At 28.5% G+C, this 23,531-nt stretch overlaps 1 protein-coding gene across 3 annotated transcripts in view; it reads right to left on the bottom strand.

The window, feature by feature from the left end:
* The window catches only part of LOC101889387 (neural-cadherin), a 348,725-nt gene that overhangs the window by 70,164 nt on the left and 255,030 nt on the right, over positions 1-23,531 (bottom strand). For 2 of the 3 annotated variants that reach the window (XM_059123980.1, XM_059123981.1), the window contains exons 11-13: positions 9,202-9,345; positions 8,702-8,817; positions 1,324-1,482 (exon numbers count right to left, since the gene is read on the bottom strand). In XM_059123980.1, coding sequence (XP_058979963.1) covers positions 1,324-1,482; positions 8,702-8,817; positions 9,202-9,345 — 419 coding nt within the window. Of the gene's footprint in view, positions 1-1,323; positions 1,483-8,161; positions 8,327-8,701; positions 8,818-9,201; positions 9,346-23,531 lie in introns of all 3 variants that reach the window. The other variant, XM_059123979.1, reaches the window with a different exon arrangement.

Raw genomic sequence — 23,531 nt, 5'->3', positions numbered from 1 at the left:
ATACCAAGTTTGAACAGACAATTTTCTATCGTAGACTATACTACCCATTGCGAACTTTAAACACTATATTTGAAACCTACATGACCCATTTTCAATACCGAAAGTCCTGCAGACATAGTACACATTTGAGTAAAATTTTATGAATATAGATAGACGGATAGACGGACGGACATCGCTAAATCGACATAGAGTTTTATGCTGATTAAGAATATATATACATTGTGAGGTCGAAAACGTATATAAAAATATTTTCAAATCGTGGACATTTTCAAAATCGTGGATTTAAAAAAAAAAATCAAAATCATAAATTTTAGTAAAAATATTTCCAAATTGTGGATTTTGATGATTTAAACAAACAAAAAAAAAAAATATTTTCAAATCATGAATTTTGAATTTTATTTTTTTTTTTAAATCTTGAATCTTTTTAACATTGCTGATTGTTTAAGAATTTTTTATTCAATTTTTTAGACGTAATAAAATGTAGGCATTTGGAATCCTGCAATGTATCAGTTCCAGGAATCAGTTTTGTTATAAAGTATTTGGTACCGAAACCGCATACATATTTTAGACATCGGTGATGAACAATTTGGGGCTTCGAACACTAAAATTGGATTTTGAATCAAAATTATTAGGTGATTTGGAATGATTTTAATGCCATTGATCGGTTTAAAAAAAGGTGTAGGACTAGTTTGGATTTTCCAAATAAATTTTTTATAAAATATAAATTTTTTATAAAATAAAATTTATAAATTTTGTAGTAATTTTTTAGTTAAAGTAGTACAAATAGTTTTCCAAAGAAGGGCAGAGAAAAAATCATCGGTTTTTTTCTGGCGGTTAAACATATGCCCTGAAGATTCACCACTATATCCATCTCATAACCTTCAAAACTTAAATCACATTTTTCTCTGTAAATTACACATATTACCATATACATTAAGCCTCTGCACAAACAACAATCCTTGCCATGCCATACACACCAACTAACCAATATTAATATTACAACCATACTATATATAAATTTTAATAAATTTTATTTTTCCCCCGAACCAATTGTTATAATTATTATTATTATATATTGTTGCAGTCAGATCAATAAATATGCTTTTTCATACAACTTTGTTGCTGTTGTTGTTGTTTGGTTTTAATACAGTATTAATTACATTGTGTTAAAAAAATTCTATCATGACAATGAAAGTAATAATACGTGATATTGTTGTGGTTGTTGTTGAAATGGAAATGAAAAATTAATTGCAGATGAAAAAAAAATCATGGAAAAATAAAATATGAATAAAAAAATGAAAAAAAAAGTAATTGAACCCCGACCTGCATTATTGTAAACGGTGCCTTCATTTCCTCGTCCAATGTACGTTCATACAGTGTCTGAGGGAAAACCGGAGGCAAATCATTAACATCTCGCACATTGATAACAATTGTGGTGGCATTTTCATTTAAACTGTCCGAGGCGACCAATTTTAGTTCGTACTTTTTTTGGGAACGGGGAGTTGAATGAAATCAAAAATTGGTGTTGGGTTGAATTCCATAAAGAAAATTAAAAAAATAATATGAAAAAAAATAAATGTAAAATAATAGCTTTAAATTAAGAATTTTTAAATAATTAAGAAAATAATATATAAATAAAAAATATCATTATAGGTAAAATGGTATGGTAAAATGAAATAAACTTAAAAATATTAAAATAAAATAATAATTTATAAAATGATATAAAAAATATCATTGTGGATAAAATGGGCGTTTATACAAACTATGGTAAAATGAAATAAAAAAAAAAATAATGACAAAAAAATATTAAGAAAATGTGCCTAAACAATTTACTTTAATTATAGCTTTTTATATAACTTTCATTACAAATATTTATTAATTCGAATAATTTTCATTTACTATTTATACAATTTTTTAAGCTGTTTATTGTATGTATTGTATTGATGTATAGTAAATGATAAGATGAATTCCTTAAAAATTAAAACATAAAACAAATGGATATAATGAACAAATAATGCAAAAAAAAAAAAAAAAAACTTTATACACGGATTTATTTATAAATACTGGAATAATAAAATGATCCTTAAAACATTGTCTAGATTCAAATTGTTATTTATGACATAGAATATTTTCATTTATATTTTATTATTATTATATTTTTTATTTATTTATGGAAAAATAAAATGATATTTAAAACATTGTCTAGATTCCATCAATTATTTATGACATATAATATTTTCATTTATTTATTATTATTATATTTTTTTTATTTATTAATAATAAATAGTTTTTTATATTATCTGTTATTAATTATGTTTTTACATATTATTTATTATTTATTTTTTATACGCAATTTCTTTTTTAATATTTATTTATTTTTTTTGAAATTCAGTATTTTTTAACATGTTTTTCATTTATTTTATTATAATTGTAATAACAAAATTTTATTTATTATTTATAATAAATTATTTTTAATATTAATAATAATTATGTTTTATTTATTATTAGGTTATTACAGAAAATTTGTTTATATTATTAAATTTTTAATATTTACTTTTTAATTTTAATTTTATATTATTATTATTATTATTATTATTATTATTATTATTATTATTATTATTATTATTATTATTATTATTATTATTATTATTATTATTATTATTATTATTATTATTATTATTATTATTATTATTATTAACAATTTTTTATTAATTATGTTTTACTCATTATTAGGTTATTCCTCTTTTTACCTATTATTATTGTTATTATTATTAATAATAATAATAATATTATTATTATTATTATTATAATTATTATTACTATTATTATTATTATTTTATTATTATTATTATTATTATTATTATTATTATTATTATTATTATTATTATTATTTTGTTTTTAATATTTACATTTTATAATTTTTTACTAATTATTAATTCATTAAAATTTACTATTTTTTAAAATTATATATTTTTTACTTAATTCTCAATTTATTTTTATTATCATTTATAATAAATAATTTTTTATGTTATCTGTTATTAATTATTATTATTACTATTATTATTATTATTATTATTATTATTATTATTATTATTATTATTATTATTATTATTATTATTATTATTATTATTATTATTATTATTATTATTATTATTATATTATAATTACTATTATTATTATATTATAATTAATATTATTATTTTGTTTTTAATATTTACATTTTTTTAATTTTTTACTAATTATTAATTCATTAAAATTTATTATTTTTTGAAATTGTATATTTTTTACTTAATTCTCAATTTATTTTTATTATCATTTATAATAAATAATTTTTTATGTTATCTGTTAATAATTATGTTTTATTTATTATTTATTATATATTATTATTATATTTTATTTATTATTTTTTTAGTATTTAGTTTCCATTTTTTTTAATTTCAGTATTTTTTTTTTAATTTATAATTTTAATTATCCGTGAAATAAAAAATTTAAAAAAATAAGTAAGTTAATTTAATATTTTATTGTTATTATTATAATTTTTTTATGATTTATCGTACATTATTTTTTATGTTATCTGTTATTAACTGTGCTTTATTTATTATTAAGTTATTATTTTTTTATATTTACTTTTTATACAGTTTTTGTTAAAAATTTATTTATTAAATTAAATTGTTTTTCTGACATTTTATTTTTTTTGTTATTAATTTAATAATCCGTGTAAAAAATTGAAAAAGAAAATTTACGTTATACAATTTTATAAAAAAAAAAAATATTTTTTATTAAATTTATAAAATTTAATTTTTTTTTTTGAAATTTATTATTTTTTATTTCAATGTAACGTTTTATTATGATTTTTTTTATCATTTATAATAAATTATGTTTTATTTATTTATTTATTATTTGGTTATTAATATTTTTTATATGTAACTTTATACTGTTATCTTTTTAATATTTACTTTAAAAATATTTATTTATTTAATAAAATTTAATATTTTTTTTATTAAATTTTAATTTTTTTATTATTATTATTATTATTATTATTATTATTATTATTATTATTATTATTATTATTATTATTATTATTATTATTATTATTATTATCATTTATAATAAATATTGTTTATTGTTATCTCTTATTAATTATGTTTTATTTATTATTGGGTTATTAATGTTATTTATATATTATTTTTATATTATTGTTTTTTTTTTAGTATTTACTTTTTATATTTTTATTAACTATTTATTTATTAAATTTAATTGATTTCTTTGAATTCTAATATTTTTATTTAATTAATAATTTTAACTAGCCGTGTAACAAAAAATGCATTATATATTTTAAAATGTAGGGCGGCGGATTTTTATCGTTAATTTTTAGTATTTCTTTTTTATAATCTTTTATTAATTATTTATTTATTTATTAAATTTTATTTATCTTTTTCTTAATTTACTATTTTTTATTTTCAATATATTATTCTATTAATAATTTTAATTATCCATGTAATGAAAAATTCATTAAATATTTTTAAATATAGGGCGGTGAAGGGAATGGTCACTAGTCTTTTTCACTTTTTTTGAGTTAGTTAGTTAGTTTTTTTGAGTTAGTTGTAGTACAAAAAATATTATTTTTTAAATTAAGTATTTTTTATTTGTAATTTTTATTTATTTAAAATAATTCTTGATTACATTAAAAAATTTAATTAAAAATTAATTGAATAAAAAATTGTCTGTATATTACTTTCATATTCTGTTTTCTTTATTATATTTTTAAAAATTTAGTCTCACCATTTTTAAAATACCCGGTTGAATTTTTGTTATATTTATGTGTGTAAACAATTCAATCAGTTCATATCATAACATATTAATGTAACCAATTTATGTATATAAGTATTTCACCAAAATGATATAATAAAAATATTTTATTTCAGCTTTGCTATCAAAATCCAAATGAATATAAATTATGCGGCATCAGGCCATAATGGTAAATATTTTTTCATCAAAAATATTTTATATTACAATGAAAAGGAATGATTCCACGGAAAAAGGGGTTTATTTTACACAATCACATCGATGTATATACATATGTGTATATGTGTGTTTGTGAGTTTGAGGAATATAATAAAATTTACAATATTTTGTTACGTTTGAAATGAATTTATGCCAATGTATAAACAAGTAGTATTTTATGTGATTTCATGTGGCAGCATTAAAATGAAAAAAAGAAAAAAAAATGAAACAAAATCAATCCACATTTTTTGTTTTCCAATCAATATTGTTGATATATCTACTCGACCGCGATGTGTAGATTGTGTGTATGTCACCCCATTATATAAATATTTGAAATACACAAACAAGTGTTAAATTTCATCAAGTATTTAAAATGACAATAAAAAAAAAAACATAACCAACAAAATGAAATCCTTGTTTGGTTTTGCAGTTGTTGTTGCAATTTTTAACCATCAGTGAAATAAAACTGATGCCAACCAAGCCATAGACATGACATGATTGACATATTGTCATTTCATATACAAACAAAATGGGAAAATTTCTTTTCTCTTTTTTCATATAATACCAACTGAAAGTATAAAATAAAATAAAAAAAGAAACAACTGTGAAATAAATTTGAAATGCTATTACGTTGCATATATATTTATTACAAACAGGGTTTTCCGAGAAAGTGCGGGAGATATTTAAGGCGGAAATCCGGAATTTTTCAAAATGATATTTTTACAAGGACCTTGAAAGCTACAATCGTGAACTTAGAAGACAATCAGAAAAATAAATATTAATTTTTTGTACAATTTTTTTAAAGTTTATCAAGGTTAAAATCGTGGATTTATTCCAAATAATGTTTTTTGAAAAGCCATGAGAGATATTATCTTAAATTTTTAAAGATTTTTTTAAGGCAATAATCGTGTTTTCCTGAATATTTTTAAGCACTATCTGTCCGAAGAAAATGTTTTGCAAGAACAACTAGGGATATAAACACTGATTATTCAAAGAATATTTTTCATAGCATATTTTTTTGAAGAGATATGAGAGCTTCTACCGTAATTTTTTTAAAAAATATTTTTCAAGGCAATAATCTTTGAATATTTTTAAGGACTTCCTCTAAGGACTATAAACATTGATTATTCAAAGAATATATTTTTTCAAGGAAATAATAGTGGATTATTTTTTCCGAATATTTTCTTAAAGACTATTTCTAGGGAAAATAAACTTTTATTTTTTCAATAATATTTCTGAAGGACTACCAAGCCTATATAAGTGGAATTTTTTAAATATTTTAAAGACTGACATAAAAGTAATTGTTGTTTATTTCAAGGCTAAGCTGAAGATTTTTAAAAATGGTCAGTGACTGAACCACAACATTAAATTTTTCCGATGATTTGATGAAGGGAAAGTCCAGAAGATTATAAAAATAGATTTTCAAGCCAATAATCGTGGAATATTTTTTCGAATATTTTTAAGGACCATCTCTAAGGACTATAAACTTTTATTGTTTAAAGAATATTTCTGAAGGACTGGTTTTAAAGACTTAAAGAAAAATAGTCGTTGATTATTTGGAGGCTAAGCTGCTTCGACAATGTTACTGATAACAACATGAGGATTATTTGGGTCAAATATATTATACCTGAAACCAAAATAGGGGTCTGTTCGATTTTTTTATTTATTTTCAGATTAAATATTTTTGGAATCCTTACATTTTAGGTCTTTGGCAATATTATTAATAACAATACTAGGATTATATTAGAAGAAAATTTAACCCTCAAGCGATTAGACGCAGGAGCCCTCTTGACCCAATTTACTCCCCCCCCCCTAAGATTTCTTGGAGCTTGTTGATTTTAGATGTACAGGGTGAGATGAAAAAACTGCAACCAACTTCAGACTGCTGGCATTAGAATAAATGCCGAATATTATCGCGAAAATATTCTGGAGGGTGTATTAAAGCCTTGGGCACGCAAACATTTTGGTCGCAGACCTTGGACATTCCATTAGGACTCAGCACCATCGCACTCAGCCCGCGCCACCCAAGAATGGTTACAAAATGAAGTTCCTCGCTTCATTTACAGCGCGCAATGACCATTGGATTTTTGTGTCTGGAGTATTTTAGAAAGAAAAGTTGGCACTAAAAATACCAAAGTGTCGATCACCTTAGCCGCCGCAAGCAAGAGCTTTGCCGGAAATGGGTCAAAATACTGCGGAGCAACCTTCGGGCAGCGTGTGACGGTTTCATTGGGCGTTTGAAGGCCATAATTCGAACAAATCTAAACTTATTCTAAAATTTGATGCTATTTCCGACATTTTATGCTCGCATTCAATAAAATTTAAGAAAAAAAATATAAAAATTATGGCGTTAGGCTTTGTTGCAGTTTTCTTATCTCACCCTGTATAAACATGATTGAGGTTTAACAAATATTTTTTTAACCTCTGTCGGAGGAAAGATAAATAATTATTGAAGTTTTCAATACTTTGGAGAATTTATATTTGTTGTAATTTATTTTTTGTTTTAGTATTGAATTTTAATGATTTTTTGGATACATCGAACTATTAATTTTGACTGAGATTTTTGAAGACATTTTTATTCAATTAAAAAATATCGTGTATTTTTTTTAAATTTTGGACTTCCATGGATTCAAAAAAAAAAACAAATAATTTCCGATATTTGTATTTTCCCATTTTGTTTCACCCTGTATATTAATACTTAAAAAAAAGGATAAAAAAAGCGTGGATGGCAGAATGGTAAATATTTAAAATATTGTATAAATACATTATACAAACTGCACTTTTTGAATACAGTGGAACGTCTCAAAAAATAACAAAATCATAAAACACATGATTTTTCATATGAAAACTGTGCTAGAGGAAGAGAAAAACTCTGCTTCGATTGTGTATTAAACCAATAATAATACGAAATTTTTATGAAAGGTTCCACTGTACACTAATGTGGTGGGGAAAAAATAAAGCAGCAAATAGCAGTGCCAACAATGGTATTTAATTTAAAGAAAAAACTCAATTCAACTCAAAAAAATTTCTTTCCAATAATTTTTTCATGCACTCAATTTTCAGCAAACTACTTTTCAAAATGTTTTCAAAGATGAAGTTAAAAAAAAAACGAGAAAAAAACTCAAAACTGTTTTTTAAGCTTAAAATTGTTAGTAACCTGTAAAACACGTTTGGGCAGATTTCGATCATCTTCTTCGGTAATTTGGGTGCGATAAGTTGGTCTCTCAAACACCGGTGGATTGTCGTTGACATCTTTGACGTGAATAATAACGGTGGTATAGTTTTCCTTCAAATTATCCGAGGCGGCCAAACGAAGCTCATACTAAAGTATGGAAGCGTGGTTGGGGTTAAGGTTTTTTTAAGAATTTTTCATAAGATTTTTATTTTTTTTTTGGGTTTTTTTTTTTAAATAAATAAATATTTTTTATAATGAATAAATATTTAAAATATTTTTGGAATAAATTTATTTTATAAATTTTAATTTTAATAAATTTTAAGAATAATTATTTTTAATAATACATTTTTATTAAAAATATTTTTGAAATAAATTTTAATATTTTGGTATTTATTTATTAATGTCCCTTCATTTAAACTCTCTTATAACTCCTGTTTTCTTGAGGAGTTTATTATTTTCCATTTATTTTGATACTGTGCTATTAACACATATCCCTTAAATCGAAAAAATCGCTTAACTTACCCTCCTTCTGGTCTCATAATCTAAAGCTCCGGCCACATAAATGGCGCCAGTCATATTCTTTACAGCAAATGCACCGCCAATATTACCGCTGGTGATTTCGTAACGTATGCGAGAAGCTTTTCAGGAAAAAAAAAAAAACGAAAACAGAAACAAAGATAAAATAAATTAATTAAATATGCATCAATAAAATATCTGTAAAAGCAAACAACAAAAACGTGAAATCCCAAAAGTATACTTTGGACTTTAGTCACTCTCACTGGGTAGATGGTAAGCAGTGGCAGCAGTTTGCTTAATAGCCATCACCCTTAAAGTATGCAAATATATATGAGTGAACTCAATGTAAAGTATACTTTCGATAAATGAAGGATAAAACAAATGACAGGGTCGTCTCGCCTCTTCCCCACTCACTAGTGGGTGAGGGTGGAAGTACCAAGTACGTGTTTTATTAAAAAATGAAAAACTTTTTCGTTTTTTCGTATTTCCCTTTGTCTAGTACTTACATTCATCATGATCTTTGGCGGTTACCGTTAACACTGTATGCTGGATATCTTCATTTTCATCAACTTCGGCTTCATATAAACTTTTATCAAAATATGGAGGATTATCGTTTTTATCCGCAATTCCAATACGTATGAACTTCGTCACTGTTGTTGTATGGGTGCATGCGTTTGTGTGGCAATCATTAAGTCAAAATAAATGGAATCCATGCGAATGTGGAATGATGGCAGAAATGGAAAGAGAAGAGTAACAGAGAATTAAAATATATTTTTATACATTAATATTCGGGGTATTCGGTAATTATCACGTAGTTCGTATAATACTTTATTCGTATTATTAACAAATTTTTTTGGGCAAACGTGTTCATATGTAGATTAATATATTTTTGAATTTGAGTGGGTATCCTTTTTATTATGGGAGGGAATAAAATAGGTTATAATCACCAAATTAAGACGAGGGATATTAATAATTATTTAATGGGTGATTATAACTAATGTTCATAAAAGGCTAAATGGGTTTTAAAAGTTGTTCAAATGGGTTTTAATAGCACGTACATATAACAAGTAAAAAAGCAGTAAGTTCGGCCAGGGCAATCTTTGAACACCTTCCATCATTTGCAAAGATTTTAGAAATTTCAAAAAAAAAATTCGTTAAAAATTCTGTTAAAATCTTAAAAATACCGAATAATTAGGGCCTAATACCGTTATATTAGGGCGTAAACGACGATGTGGACCTGCGTAGGCAACTTGAAGACGATGACCTGCACAGATAATTTTTTGTCATAGGCCGTAGCATCCATTACGAATTTCAAACGCCAAATTTGAAACAATTCCGGTGAATAATGTCGCTAAAATACCAAATTTGAAACATTTCTGGTGAATAATGTCGCTTAAATCACCAAAATACCAAAAAGGGGGGGTACCATTATGTGGGGGCTATACCAAAACGTGGACCTACATCACCCATTTTCAATACCAAAAGTCCTGCAGACGTAATACACACTTGAGTAAAATTTTATCAACCTACTTCATTTCGTTAGGAAGCTAAAGTGATTTCCACAGATGGACGGTCGGACGGACATTGCTAAATCGACATAGAATTTTATGCTGATCAAGAATATATTTTTGTGGGGTCTCAAATGTACATTTCGAGGTGTTATAAACGGAATGACAAACTTAATATAATACTATGGTGAAGGGTATAAAAATTCGTAGTTGTTCGTTTAAAGTTTCTATCTATCTCTTGTATTTTAAAGACCTTCTATCAATTTTTTTTGGTACTTTGTGAATCGCCGAATTTTGAAATTGCTTTCTAAGTGTGTTCGGAGAAAAGATTCTATATTATATTCTGTTTATAGAAGATCTTCTAAAAGATTCCCCTGTATAGCCATTATTTAAAATAGATTTTGCTAATATCCTCTTTTTAAAATAGAACTTCCAATATTTCATTCGGCAAATATTGAAAAATGAGCTCGGGGTAAAGCCATTGAAATTCCAGAAAGTGCAAGAACTTACACCGCTACAGAAAGAAAATAGACTCCGAAGAGCTAAAGAGTTGCTTCGCTTGGCCGAAAGTGGTGCACTGCCGAATTTGGTTTTCTCCGATGACAAAACATTCGTTGTCCAGCAGTTTGTAAACAAACAAAATGATCATGTTTTGTTGCCAAAGTGGTCAGCTGAAAATGTGCACCTTCGATTGGCCACGATATCTCAAGCGCCGGTCATGGTCCATGGATGATCGCTCTCCGCTCGTATTAATCGATGGTGGTATCAGAATAAATACCGAATATTATTATAATAAAAATTGTATGGAGGGTCTATTAAAGCCTTGGGCACGCAAAACATTTTAGCCGAAGACCTTGTACATTCCACCATCGCAATCAGCACTCGCCACCCAAGAATGGTTACAAAATGAGGTTCCTCGCTTCATTTACAGCGCAAAATGACCACCAAAATCTCCTGATACCAATCCGTTGGACTATTGCGTCTGGAGTATTTTGGAAAGCAAGGATGGTACTAAAAATACAAAGTGTCGATCACCTCAAGCAAGCACTTGGCGGGAATATACCGCAGAATAAAATTCAGGCAGCGTGTGACGGTTTCATTTCATTTCGAACAAATCTAAACTTATTCTAAAATTTGATGCTATTTCCGACATTTTTTGCTTTCATTCAATAAAATTAAGAAAAACAAATATAAAAATTATGGCGTTTGATTTTGTTGCAGTTTTTTTTTATCTCACCCTATATCCTTGATCGGCGTACAATTTTAAGACGATGTAGCCATGCCATTCCTTCTGCTGTTATCACGCTAGAGTCAAAACGAATTGAGATGGGAAGCTAAAACTTTGCACAGATCAGTCTTTTGTCTGCATGAGGGCTAGTTGGAAGTTATGCAGGCAGGTCAAGACGTATAGCACCCATATAACGGTACCCACCGATATGCAGTATTTTGATGATTTTAGTCAAAATTTTCAATGAAATTTTCCGAAAATCCACAAACAGAGTTTCTTCTGAGTACTTTACCTCCTGAAAGGGTATTGTCTTTATAGATCCATTGTGGATCGTATATCTCGCACATAACGGTAACCCCCTATATTCTGTATTTTGATGATTTTAGGGACAATATTCACCGAAATTATTTGACATGTTGTATTTGAAATTCCGATTAGGTACTACAGCCTGTGACAGAAAATTGTCTATTCAAGTCCAGGTATTTTTTATAGCCCCGATATAATGGTACCTCCCTATATTCGGTATTTTGATGACTTTGGCTACATTATTCATCGATTTTTTTTTCAAGCGTCGTATTTGAATATTGTAATGGCTTATGACAAATGTTGCCTATGTAAGTCCGCGTCTGTGTATAGATCCCAATATAACGGCTATATTCGGTATTTTTAAGATTTTAACAGATTTTATTTTTTTAAAAATTTCCAAATTCGTTCCAAATGATGGAGGGTATTCAAAGTTCGGCCCGGACTTTTTTTTTTTTACTTTTAAAAACCTATTTTCAAGCATTTTTATACTATATATTTATACCAGTTTTTATAAAAAAATTAGGGACTGCCTTAAGTTATGAAATAAAATGCTGAAAATATATATGGAAAAATACACTTTGAATATGACTCTAGTATGATGTGTAATCTAGCCTTTGTAAGCGATAAATGTAAACATATTTCTTAAAAGCTTCTCCTAAAATTATATGTGTTATTCTCTTGTAAATATTTCCTTCCGTTATCTGACATCAATATTAAAAAATTTAATTTATTCAAACTATTATGGCAAGTCATAATTTAACCTAAGGTATCAAAGTAATGGTGCCTCTAACACCCCATTCAAGGAAGAGAAGGAAAAAACAACAATAAAACAAAAGGAAACAACAATTGCATTTTCAGTCGTCTCAATTTGTGAGAACTTTTTAATGCAAATAAGAAAATCCAGAACAATAACAACATTTTTTAAAACAAAACAAGAAAAAAAAAAAACAGCTAAGTTCGGCCGGGTCGAACTTTGAATACCCTCCACCATTTGGAAAGAACTTGAAAAATTTAAAAACAAAAACTTCCGAATACAGCCACTTAAATGAAAACCATTATATGGGGGATATATGGAAACATGAACCTACATACAAATATGTTTGTCATAGGCTGTAGTACCCATTACGAAATTCAAATACGAAATTTGAAATAATTCCGGTCAATAATGTCGCTAAAATCATTAAAATATCGAATATCGGGAGGTACCGTTACATGGGGGATATACGAAGATGTGAACCTGCATACGATTTTTTATGCCATAGGTTGTAGTACCCATTACAACCATTAAATATGACATTTGAAATAATTCAGGCAAATAATGTCGCTAAAATGTTTAAAATATTGAATATCGGGAGGTATCGCTATATGGGGGCTATACAAAAACGTTAATCAACATACGAATTTTTTTTTTTCAATATTTTGTAGTACCCTTTCATATCTTCCAATACGAAATTTGAAATGATTCCGGTGAAAATTGTTGCTGAAATCATGAAAAGGCCGAATATCGGGAGGTACTGTAATATGGGAGCTATACGAAGACGTGGACCTGCATACAAAAATGTTTGTCATAGGCTGTAGTACGCATTAATATCTTAAAATACGAAATTTGAAATGATTCCTGTAAATAATGACGCTAAAATCATTACAATACCGAATATCGGAGAGTACCGTTATATGGGGGCTATACGAAGACGTGGACCTGCATACGATTTTTTGCCATATGTGTAGTACCCATTAAGATCGTCCAATACGAAATTTGAAATAATTCCGGTAAATAATGTCCGCTATATGGGGGCTATACAAAAACGTAGACCGACATGGTCCATTTACAAAATTAACCTGCCTACTGGCAAACTATGCATGTATCCAATATTTAGCCTTCTATCTCAATTCGTTCGAAACATAGCTTGATTGCAACAGACAGACGGACGGATATCGCTGGATCGTCTTAGAATTTTACACTGATCCAGAATATATGCACTTTGTAGGATCTACTATGAATATTTCGAGGAGTTACAAACGGAATGACAAAGCATATATACCCTCCATAGAATGGTGGAGGGTATAGAAACACAAAACTTAACTGACTGACTGACACAAAGACTGTGAGAAAACCCCGAAAAGTGGTCGTCGAATCATAAACTTGTTTTCGGATACAAACAAATTGTCATTATGGTCGGTTGAGAGCTGTGCTAAATAGAGTTGCTCTTCTGTCTGAAAAATACATTTCGTAGATACTTTTATGTATTTCACAGATGAACTTGTATATAGCGAACAACTGGAAAACAAAGAAAAGTTGAAACAAAATCTCAAATAATAAATAACTGGGTGGCGGGGCAGAGGAGTAAAATGGCCTTGTTTTATTTTATTTCCTTGAATACGGAATACATTTAAGAAATTATTTTTATTTCCATTTCTGCTATACGTTACAAAGATAAGTTCATATTTATAGGTAGTAGTAGTAGTAGAATGGAAATATCTGAGGGGAAGAGTATCTAGATTTCCGTTGGTGAAAAATGTGTTAATTTGTTGGAAAATTGTTGAACCAATTTACGCAAAATGGAAATGACAGTAGACATATTTTTTCCTGTTTTGAAAAATTTATGAATATTTTATTTTAGACTTGTTTCCTTTTTAAAAAGGAAAGGAAGGAAAAGGAGGATTTTGGAAAGCAGGAAAACATCCTGGGATAAAATAAATTATCATAAAATTTTATTTTTTTCAGTAATTTTCAATGGCTCTAATAATGGAAATTCTAAAATTCACAAAGTGACAATTATAGGCTTTATGCTAATAAACCTATCACATGTTGTAAATAATTAATTAATTATTTAATTCAAACTAATTCATCTCATCATTTTTAGTAATTTAATTTATTATTTAACAAAGCCTGTAAATCCTGTCCATCTCTCTGTGATTTTAAGTAATTCTATTAAAATTTAAATTATTCTCAAAAATATTCACTGAAAAATGTAATCCAGTAAATTTTGCCAAAACGCAACACTTTATATTTCATTACGAAGTACATTTACATAGCTTAAGCAGGATTGTCGACATTTCCATTAGCTAATCCAGGCAATGAAAGGATTTTCACAAATGTATCCTTTACTCTGGTGTCGGGCAATGCATGCTTTGCTTAAAGCTTTGCTCTGCTCTGCTTAAAGCAGGAAGAGCTGAACCATTTTAAGAGTTTTGTTGAGAGTGTGTGTGTGTGTGTGTACGTTAAGTATAATTGTGTGTGTTTTTATCTTTCTATCCATTTTCATGTTGATGTTTCCTTTTTTTCTGCTTCTTCTTGAAACTAGTTGTTGTTCTGGTCACTTTTCCTCAATCCAACAAAGTGTGATTCCTGAACAATGTTGTATTGTTGTCCATTTATGAATGCTTTACTCTGTTGCATTGAATCACTTTTTGGTATTGTGTGTGTGTGTGTGAGTGTGTTTTCAAGTGTCAAAGTGGCGCCAATCATTGTGAGATTGTGTGTAGAGTAATGTATATGAGAGCTGGTGTCTAGGTATAAGTGTTTTTGATTCTATCCATTAAAATCATGCTTATGAAAAATGATTTAAGAGACAAATATTATGGTTGGTTTGTTGGTTTCCTTTTCCTGGGACTTCAGTTGTATGTAATTTGTGTATTTTACTTTGGTATTCTTTCAATTGTTATTTTGGCTTGAAATGCATGAAATATTAAAAATTTAAATTCGATTTTTCATAAAATGATTTTTTTGGGATATAAAATTCCGCATCTAACAAAACTTGCCATTCAAATATCATATAACGTTATGAGTACTAGATAACTATTCAGAAAGTATTATTATAAAGACAGATATTTATTTGTTAGATTTTTTCCGTTTGTCGGGAAGTAACTAGAAGGAGTCTAACTATGTATACCATATTTACACTACATATAATATTTATAAGCTAAAGAATAACGATACGCGCAGTTTGAAGAGCAAATTATTTTACATTTGAAGATTATTTCATGCAATGTTGACCGCGACTGCACCCCAAATGGTTCACCCCCCTTTACTCAATTGATGACATATTCTTTTTACACATTACGGTCAGTATCTAACGAAAATAGGCTTCAGTGATGTTTTTAAATTCGTCAATTAAATTGGGATCGTCTGTATAGACATAAGCGTTGACATAGCCTCACAAAAATTGACTAAAGGCGTTAAATCGCACGACTCCAAAATCGAAAATTCTGCTTATTGAGCGAAATGAACTTTCCTAACAGCGAATTCAAAGATTTTCTAGCACTGTTCAGGTAAAAAAAAAGAAAAACCTCTGAATATTCAAAATATTGATGAAAAGGGTTGCAAAAGGAATGGTTCGCATTGCCAATTTTTTAACTATTTCTGGTTTGGTAAAAAACAACGACGAGTAAAGTGCGATAAAATGGATAGTATTTCAGTTCTGTTTGATACAAAATTTTTATAATTTTGTTAATTGTGAAGGTACAAAAAGAGAAAGACGGGTAATCGTGTTCCAGAGCAGTAGCCTTCAAATCCCTGAATTGTAATCCATACGTTTAGAATCCTCGAAATAACACAAAAATAATAACGGGAATATCCAGAAGATTATGAAAGTGGAGCTAAAAAAGTAGCTAAATTCGAACGGGTCGTTCTTTTAATACCCTCCACCATTTGGAAAGAATTTGCAAATTTTCAAAAAAAAAAAAAATCTTGGTGGCTCTTTCCTAAACCTAGGTATTCCCTGCCTTACCCCCTGGTAAACATTACCATCTTTCTCTAAACAAACGTTGTTTTTATAAAAACAACAATAAAGGGATAAAGCCTGACCATTTTGCAACAACAAAAAATCTGGTGAAAAATGCCACTTAAAATTCGATATCTGAAACATTTCCGGTGAATAATACCGCTAAAATCATCAAAATATCGATTATAGAGAGGTACCTCTATATGGGGGCTATACGAAAACATGGACAGACATGGCTCATTTTCGAACTTAACCTGCCTGGCAAAACACACATGTCTGCAACATTTTAGCCTTCCCTTTCAATTCCTTCGAAAGATAGAGTGATTGCAACAGACAGACGGATTTTGCTAAATCTATTTAGAATTTTACGCTAATCCAGAACAAGAATACCCTACAAAGTACAGGGTATTTCTAGGAGTTACAAATGGAATGGTGAAATTAATATACCCTCCAATAAATGATGGAGGGTATAATAAATAATTATAGGAAAATCAAGCAGATGATGGAGGCAGAGCTAAAAATATAAGAGATTTCCGTTTTTAAAGTTTACATAGCAAATTAGCCCAAATAGAGGGAGGAAGTTCCAATCACTTCCGAAATTGTTAAAATTTTCGAATTAAGATTCCTTGGGATCCCATAATTTTAGGTATATTGTGTCCTCGGAAATATAACTAATAGCAAAACAAATAAAACTTTGGTTGATTTTAACCCTCCAACAAGGAACCAAAAATCGTCCTTTTTTTGGCCATTTTTCAAAAATATTCTTAAAAACTTTCTTAAAACGGGATTGCAGCAAGTCAAAATAGTATACAAATTTATTTCTCATAAAAACCAAAAGACATCTAAAGACTAAATCTTAGCCAAGCGCCAGGTACTCATAAATATTGAAATTAGATTTTAAGGTTAAAGAATACTATTTGTGATTTTATGCAAAATATTTACTTTCCAAACAACATTTGTTTGGCCCAAGGACAAACCCTACTGAAATTGGAGATAATCGGTAAAAATTTAGATATAGCTCCCATATATATATCTTCGTCCGATTTGTCTTTTATTGTTCACCAAGCGTGTAATATCAGCCCGAATAGTATAGAATTTTGCAAATACAACCAAATTAGGCCTGAAAATAAGTATGACAAATTTGATCGAAATCGGTTAAGATATAGCCATATCTACCATATATATTGTTCATCCGATTTGTCATTTTTGTCCTCCGCAGCCGTAATATGCACTCTGTAACAACAATATTTGGGGAAATATATCAAATGCAGCTCAGAAATACCTTAGCTAAATTTTATCGAGATCGGTTCAGATTTGGATATAGCTCCCATATATAACTTCGTCCGATTTATATTTTATTGTGCACCAAACGTCTAATATTTGTCCAAATGGGATGGAATTTGACACTTACGACCGAATTGAGGCTAGAAGCTAGTATGTCAAATTTGGTGAAGATCGGTTCAGATATAGCTATAGCTCCCATATATATTGTTCATCCGATTTGTTATTTTTGTCCTCCGCAGCCCTAATATGCACTCTGTAAAAACGATATTCAGGGAAATATATCAAATACAGCACAGAAATATCTTTGCTAAACTTTATCGAGATCGGTTCCGATTTGGATAAAGCTCCCATATATATCATTATCTGATTTCAAATTAATTTGGCACCAAATGGGCAATACAAGTCCGAATTTAAGAGGTACAAATGATTCAGCATATTTAGTCCTTTGAACTTTAAATTATAATTATAATCATAGCGTGTATGATTGAATTCTCCCATAAAAAATTTTAATTGTATAGTTTTTATAAAAATCATATTTAAAATGTATGCATTGCAAGTGAAAATTGTGTGTTTACGTTTTTTACGGCTAATTCAACGACTTTCAAAATCTCAATTATTTTTTTTTTTTTTGGAAAAGTGTCAAAGGATCAATCTGAATTGTGAGTTTTTACTTTTTAAAAAAATCCTTTTAAAATTTTTGACGAATTTGGAATTTTTAATTAATAAACTGTTAATTTTTATTTAAATTTACTGTCCCATAGCCAGTCTGGGTTTTGGCCAAAAGAGTTTAGGGCAAACTTTTTAAATCTTTTATATATAAATATCTATTTGAATTGTATTTGAATATCATTAAATATTCAATTAGGATTATTTATTTTATGTCCTTCTCAAATAAGTCACTTAAAATTTTAATTTACATAATTGTAACGATTTATTTGCCAACGATTTCGTTTTTTTTTTTTTTTTTCAGAACGCTAAACACTTTAATTACAGTTGATAAATATTTCATTACTGCGCTATTAAGGGCTAAAGCTAACTAATCGCTAAAATGAAAATATCTGTGTGGAAATTTGATAAAGTTTCAAATATGTAATGAAAGCAGTTTTTTTTGGTTTGATTTTTCAACAAATTTATTTACTTTTAATTGTGTAATATTTACGTGTGTGTATAAATGTGCTTTGCAAATAAACGAAAGTCAATTTACATACGTTTTAATTGAATTCGAAATTTTTGTGAATATTTTATTATTTCATTCAAATTATGCGATAATATTTTAAGCGAATATCAGGTGGATGGTATACATTGAATTAAGTTAATAAAAGTTAAAAAACGCTTTAAATTAAATTTGTGATATAATTCTTTTCTTATTTTCACATCAATTAAGATTAACTCCTAACCCCACTCTTGGCCAAGTTTCTAAACATATTTTATTAAATTTATAAATAATATTATATTTTTGGATTTTGTCGATATTTCCAAATACATTTATGTATGAATATTTCTAATTTTGTCTCAGTTCAGTATAAATGCTAAAATTATTTCCTTTAAGTTAATCGCCCCACCATCCGTTCAACCCACCACACATTCCAATTAACTTAATTTATATCGTTTTCACACTTCTCTCATCCGAAACTTATTAATAACTACATAAATAATATTGTCATAATATTTTGTAACAGTTCAATGGAAAATATTTTCATATTTTTGTCTCCAAGACAAGACAAAAATATCTCTCTCGACCCGAAAAAAGCAAAAGAAAAAAAAAAAAAAGAAAATCGAAATGAATTACGATGTCGACGACCAAATGTGATTTTTGTCATAACAACAAAGAAAATAACAACAAAAATAATCGCATTTATTCCTTAATCCTTGCGAACAACAACTTGTTCAAACAAAATGTCTATACATGTGTGTGAGTGTATACTAAACACATGGGAATTGGGGGCAGTTCTGGACGGTTTTTCCAAAATAAAAATTTTCAGGCAAATCCATTGGAAAATATGGTTAAGAGTCTCGCAGTAACTATAGTTTAGGGGTTCTATTAAATTAAGATGTACTACTATGTTCTGATACAGTAATTCAGATATATTGATATACCCTCAGCCATATGGCTAGAGAGGGTATAAAGGATAGGACCACAACGTGTCTCATTGAAACAAAGATTTTAGACGAAGGTCTCTTTGGACCAAATCCGTTTCATTATGACAGATAAAAGTATTGAAAATTCTGACCCTTTGTGGGTGAAGTATCAGAAGTGGTTCGCAGATATATATCGTCTTTACCACAGATCTTGTTTTAGCAAAAATGTTTATATGTGTGAAATTTGAAAAGAGTTGGATGCTTATTTCGCTCTTTTTGAGCTTTTTGTTTTTCGATGGTTTGAACCCTATATGGAGGAGGCCCCGGAAGAAATTGTCCGATCTCTATAACAGATTTTGTGCTGATAGAAATATTGAAATGTGAATTTCGCGAATTATGAGCTCCATGGATATATAAAATGTTGACCCTTTTGTGGAAGAGATACTAGATGGAGTGGACAGATATTCGCTTACTTGTTTCGCAAATTATGACCCAATAAATCCATTGAAAATTGTGACCCTTTGTGGGTGAGCCAGTAGAAATTATGGGATATGTAAAATATGAAGAGAACCGGATGCTTATTTCGGATTTTATAATCGGTTTGGTTATTCAAAACTTTGACCCTATGTGGGGGAGGTACCAGGAAAAATTATCTGATCTCTACCATCTCTATAGCAGATCTTGTGCTGATAGAAATATTGAGATGTACAAAGTCTGAATGGAAAAGTATGTCAACTTCCCTTTTTATGAGCTTAATGGATATTCAAAATATTGACCCTTTTGTGGGGGAGGTACCAGAAGAAGTGGACCGTTATTTCCCAACTTCCCTGTAGATCTTGTGTTTGTAGAAATAATGGATGTGTGAAATATGAAAAGAACCGGATGCTTATTCAGATTTTATAATCGATTCGGTCATTCAAAACGTTGACCCCTTGTGTGGAAGGTACCAGAAGGAATGGTCCGATCTCTACCATCTCGTGTTGATAGAAATATAGATGTGTGCCAAGTCCGAATGAAATCGAAAGGAACCGGATGCTTATTTTTGATTTCATTCAAAAATTTTGCTTTGTTTTATTCATTCAAAAATTTGACCCTTTGTGGGGGAGGTAGCAGAAGAAATTGTCAGGATCTCTACCATATTTATAACAGATCTCGCCTTGATGGAAATATTGAAATGTGCCAAGTCTGAATCGAATCGGATGTCAATTTGTGAACTTTATGAATATTCAAAATTTTTATCCTTTGTGGGGGGAGGTACCAGAAGGAATTGTTCGATCTCTACCATCTTTATAATGTATATGTATAGATGGAAAAATTGAGAGGTACTAAGCTTGAATGGAATCGGTGTTAATTTCGCGTTTTATGAGCTTCATGGATATTCAAAATGTTGACCCTTTTGTGAGGGAGGCACCAGATGGAGTGGACTGATATATTCCATCTTCACACCTGAACTTGGGCTAATAAAAATATTGTGATATATGTGATATGAAGACAATCGGGCTCTTACATCACACTTCATAAGAGTTATAATTATTCAATATTTTGATCAGAGGGTGGTACTTGTTGGAGAGAACCAACATTGTCTATTTTCTCACCTGACCTAGCAGTGATTAAAATATTAGGATTTGCAAAGTTGGAGCAAAATTGGATCAACCTCCATCTTTCTGGGAAGTAAAATATTAATTAGAAATTTTCGACATTTTGTAGGGGATGTACCAGAAATAGTCGACCGATATTGTCCATTTCCGAACTCGATCTATGTTTACTAATAATATTAAGATGTACAAAGTTTGGACCAAATCGGATGCTCCTATCGGCCATCGCTAGATCGACTTCAAATGTCCTGAAACGGATTTGGCCTAAAGAGGACTAGGGTCTAAAATAGTTTTTTTTTTTCGTTTCGATGAAACGCGTTTTGATCGTATCAAATGATATAGGGTATATACAGCAATATGGCTGAGGGTATAAAGATTTTTTTGCGATGTAAACTTTCCAAGCGCTGGAATTCAAAATCATCTAGATTTGACCTGAAAATTTGTTTTGTTTTGCCAAGTAATATCAACACAGAAATAACCGACATATCTGCATCTTTGCTGTAGAATTATCTAAGACTATTCGACTCAGATTTAAATTTTTTTCTAAAAACTTTTTTTCCAAATATATTTTGTATTTAATGTCAAATGGTGTGGATTTTTAAAACTATTTTTTAATATTTTTATCGGACAAAGAATTCTGAAAAATAAATTTCTAAATTAGGAAAAGACGTAGATTTCTAAAAATAATATTTGGAATTTATTTCTGGATTATCAAAGGCCGAATTTTTTTTTAAAGTATTAGCTGAGGCAGATCTTTAAAAAATGTTATTTAAAAAATTTTAATTGCCAACTGTCGTATTTTTTTTGTAAATTATTTTGAAATCTTTAGCTGATGTGGGTTTGTTTAAAGTCAGTTAATAACAAGTGTACATTGTTTTCATTTTTTTTTTCTAAATTACTTTCATACATGGAATTCCAAATATCACATTTTGTTTTTGATACATCTTTGAAACCCAATTCATTTGTGCGGAAATTGTACTTTTTCAATTGAGGTACATTTTTTGTGACATGACTCATATGTGATAACCAAAAATAGAAAAAAAAAATATATATCAAATTCACAATAATCGAAGTGGAAACTTGTAACGAGACAGAAAAAAACAGTTAAACTGTCATAAATACTTACACGCTCGCACACACACATACAGAGACATTTTCATCCCACTCATCGTCACATGTTTCGCTAACTAACATTGACACTAACAATTGTTGTGACCGGGACAAGTGGCAAAAACAAGAGAGGGGTAGCGCAAAGGAGGTCAAAAAGTAACGATAGCTAAGACAACATAGTTTTGTCGTCACACCAAAAATTGGAAGGACAGTAGAAACTCAAAAAAATTGGTATTTAGGAAAAAAATATTGAACATTTCATTAAATTGACATGTTTGAGAAAAATATCAAAAATATCTGGCCTTTTGAGATTTTGCAGAAACCTAATATTAAAAATTGTACAAATTTGGAAATCTTGTTATATTGATGTGGTCAAATTGAATCTCAAATATGTGAAGTTTTGAGTTCAAGATTGAGTTGAGTTCAAAAATTATAAATTTAAGGTCTTTCAATAATTAAGTTGTTCAACTCATCCAGTATTTAATACCGAGCTCCTACTGTATTTTCATTACCCCAGCAACACTCTTTATTTTTTCTGGCATTTCCTTTAGTTTTGTAGCACAATTTACAACTATTTTTCCGTTATCCTGTGAAACTTGTTTTCCTTTTCTTAACTTCGGATTCGGCGAATGAATTTCTCTCTTTTTTCCTTATTCTACAAAAATTGTCTGTAAATATTTTCCCCTTTTTTTGTTCTTACGATACGAAAAAGACAAAGTAAGAAAAAAAAATATTGAAAAGTTTATCGTTATGTTTAACACTTGACTGAATATTTAGCAGCAGTATTAAGTAGTAGTTTTTCTGTTCTGTATTATATCTTTCCCATTTCTTTCCCTTCTTACAACTTAACGGAGAACTATTGTCGTCTAGCTCCAAAATACATTTTCAGAAAATTTTCCTTATTATGTTTTCGTCTGCGGAAAATCAATGGCCCGGTTTAATGGGGACAGGGCAAGAAATTAATTTGGAACAAAATAACGGAATTAATAAAAGTAGTCGTTG

This window comes from Musca domestica, unplaced genomic scaffold (assembly GCF_030504385.1).
Source record: "Musca domestica strain aabys unplaced genomic scaffold, Musca_domestica.polishedcontigs.V.1.1 26, whole genome shotgun sequence".
Classification (NCBI taxonomy): domain Eukaryota; kingdom Metazoa; phylum Arthropoda; class Insecta; order Diptera; family Muscidae; genus Musca; species Musca domestica.
The sequence above is the reverse complement of the archived record's forward strand: the minus strand, read 5'-3'. Positions and strand labels throughout refer to the sequence as shown.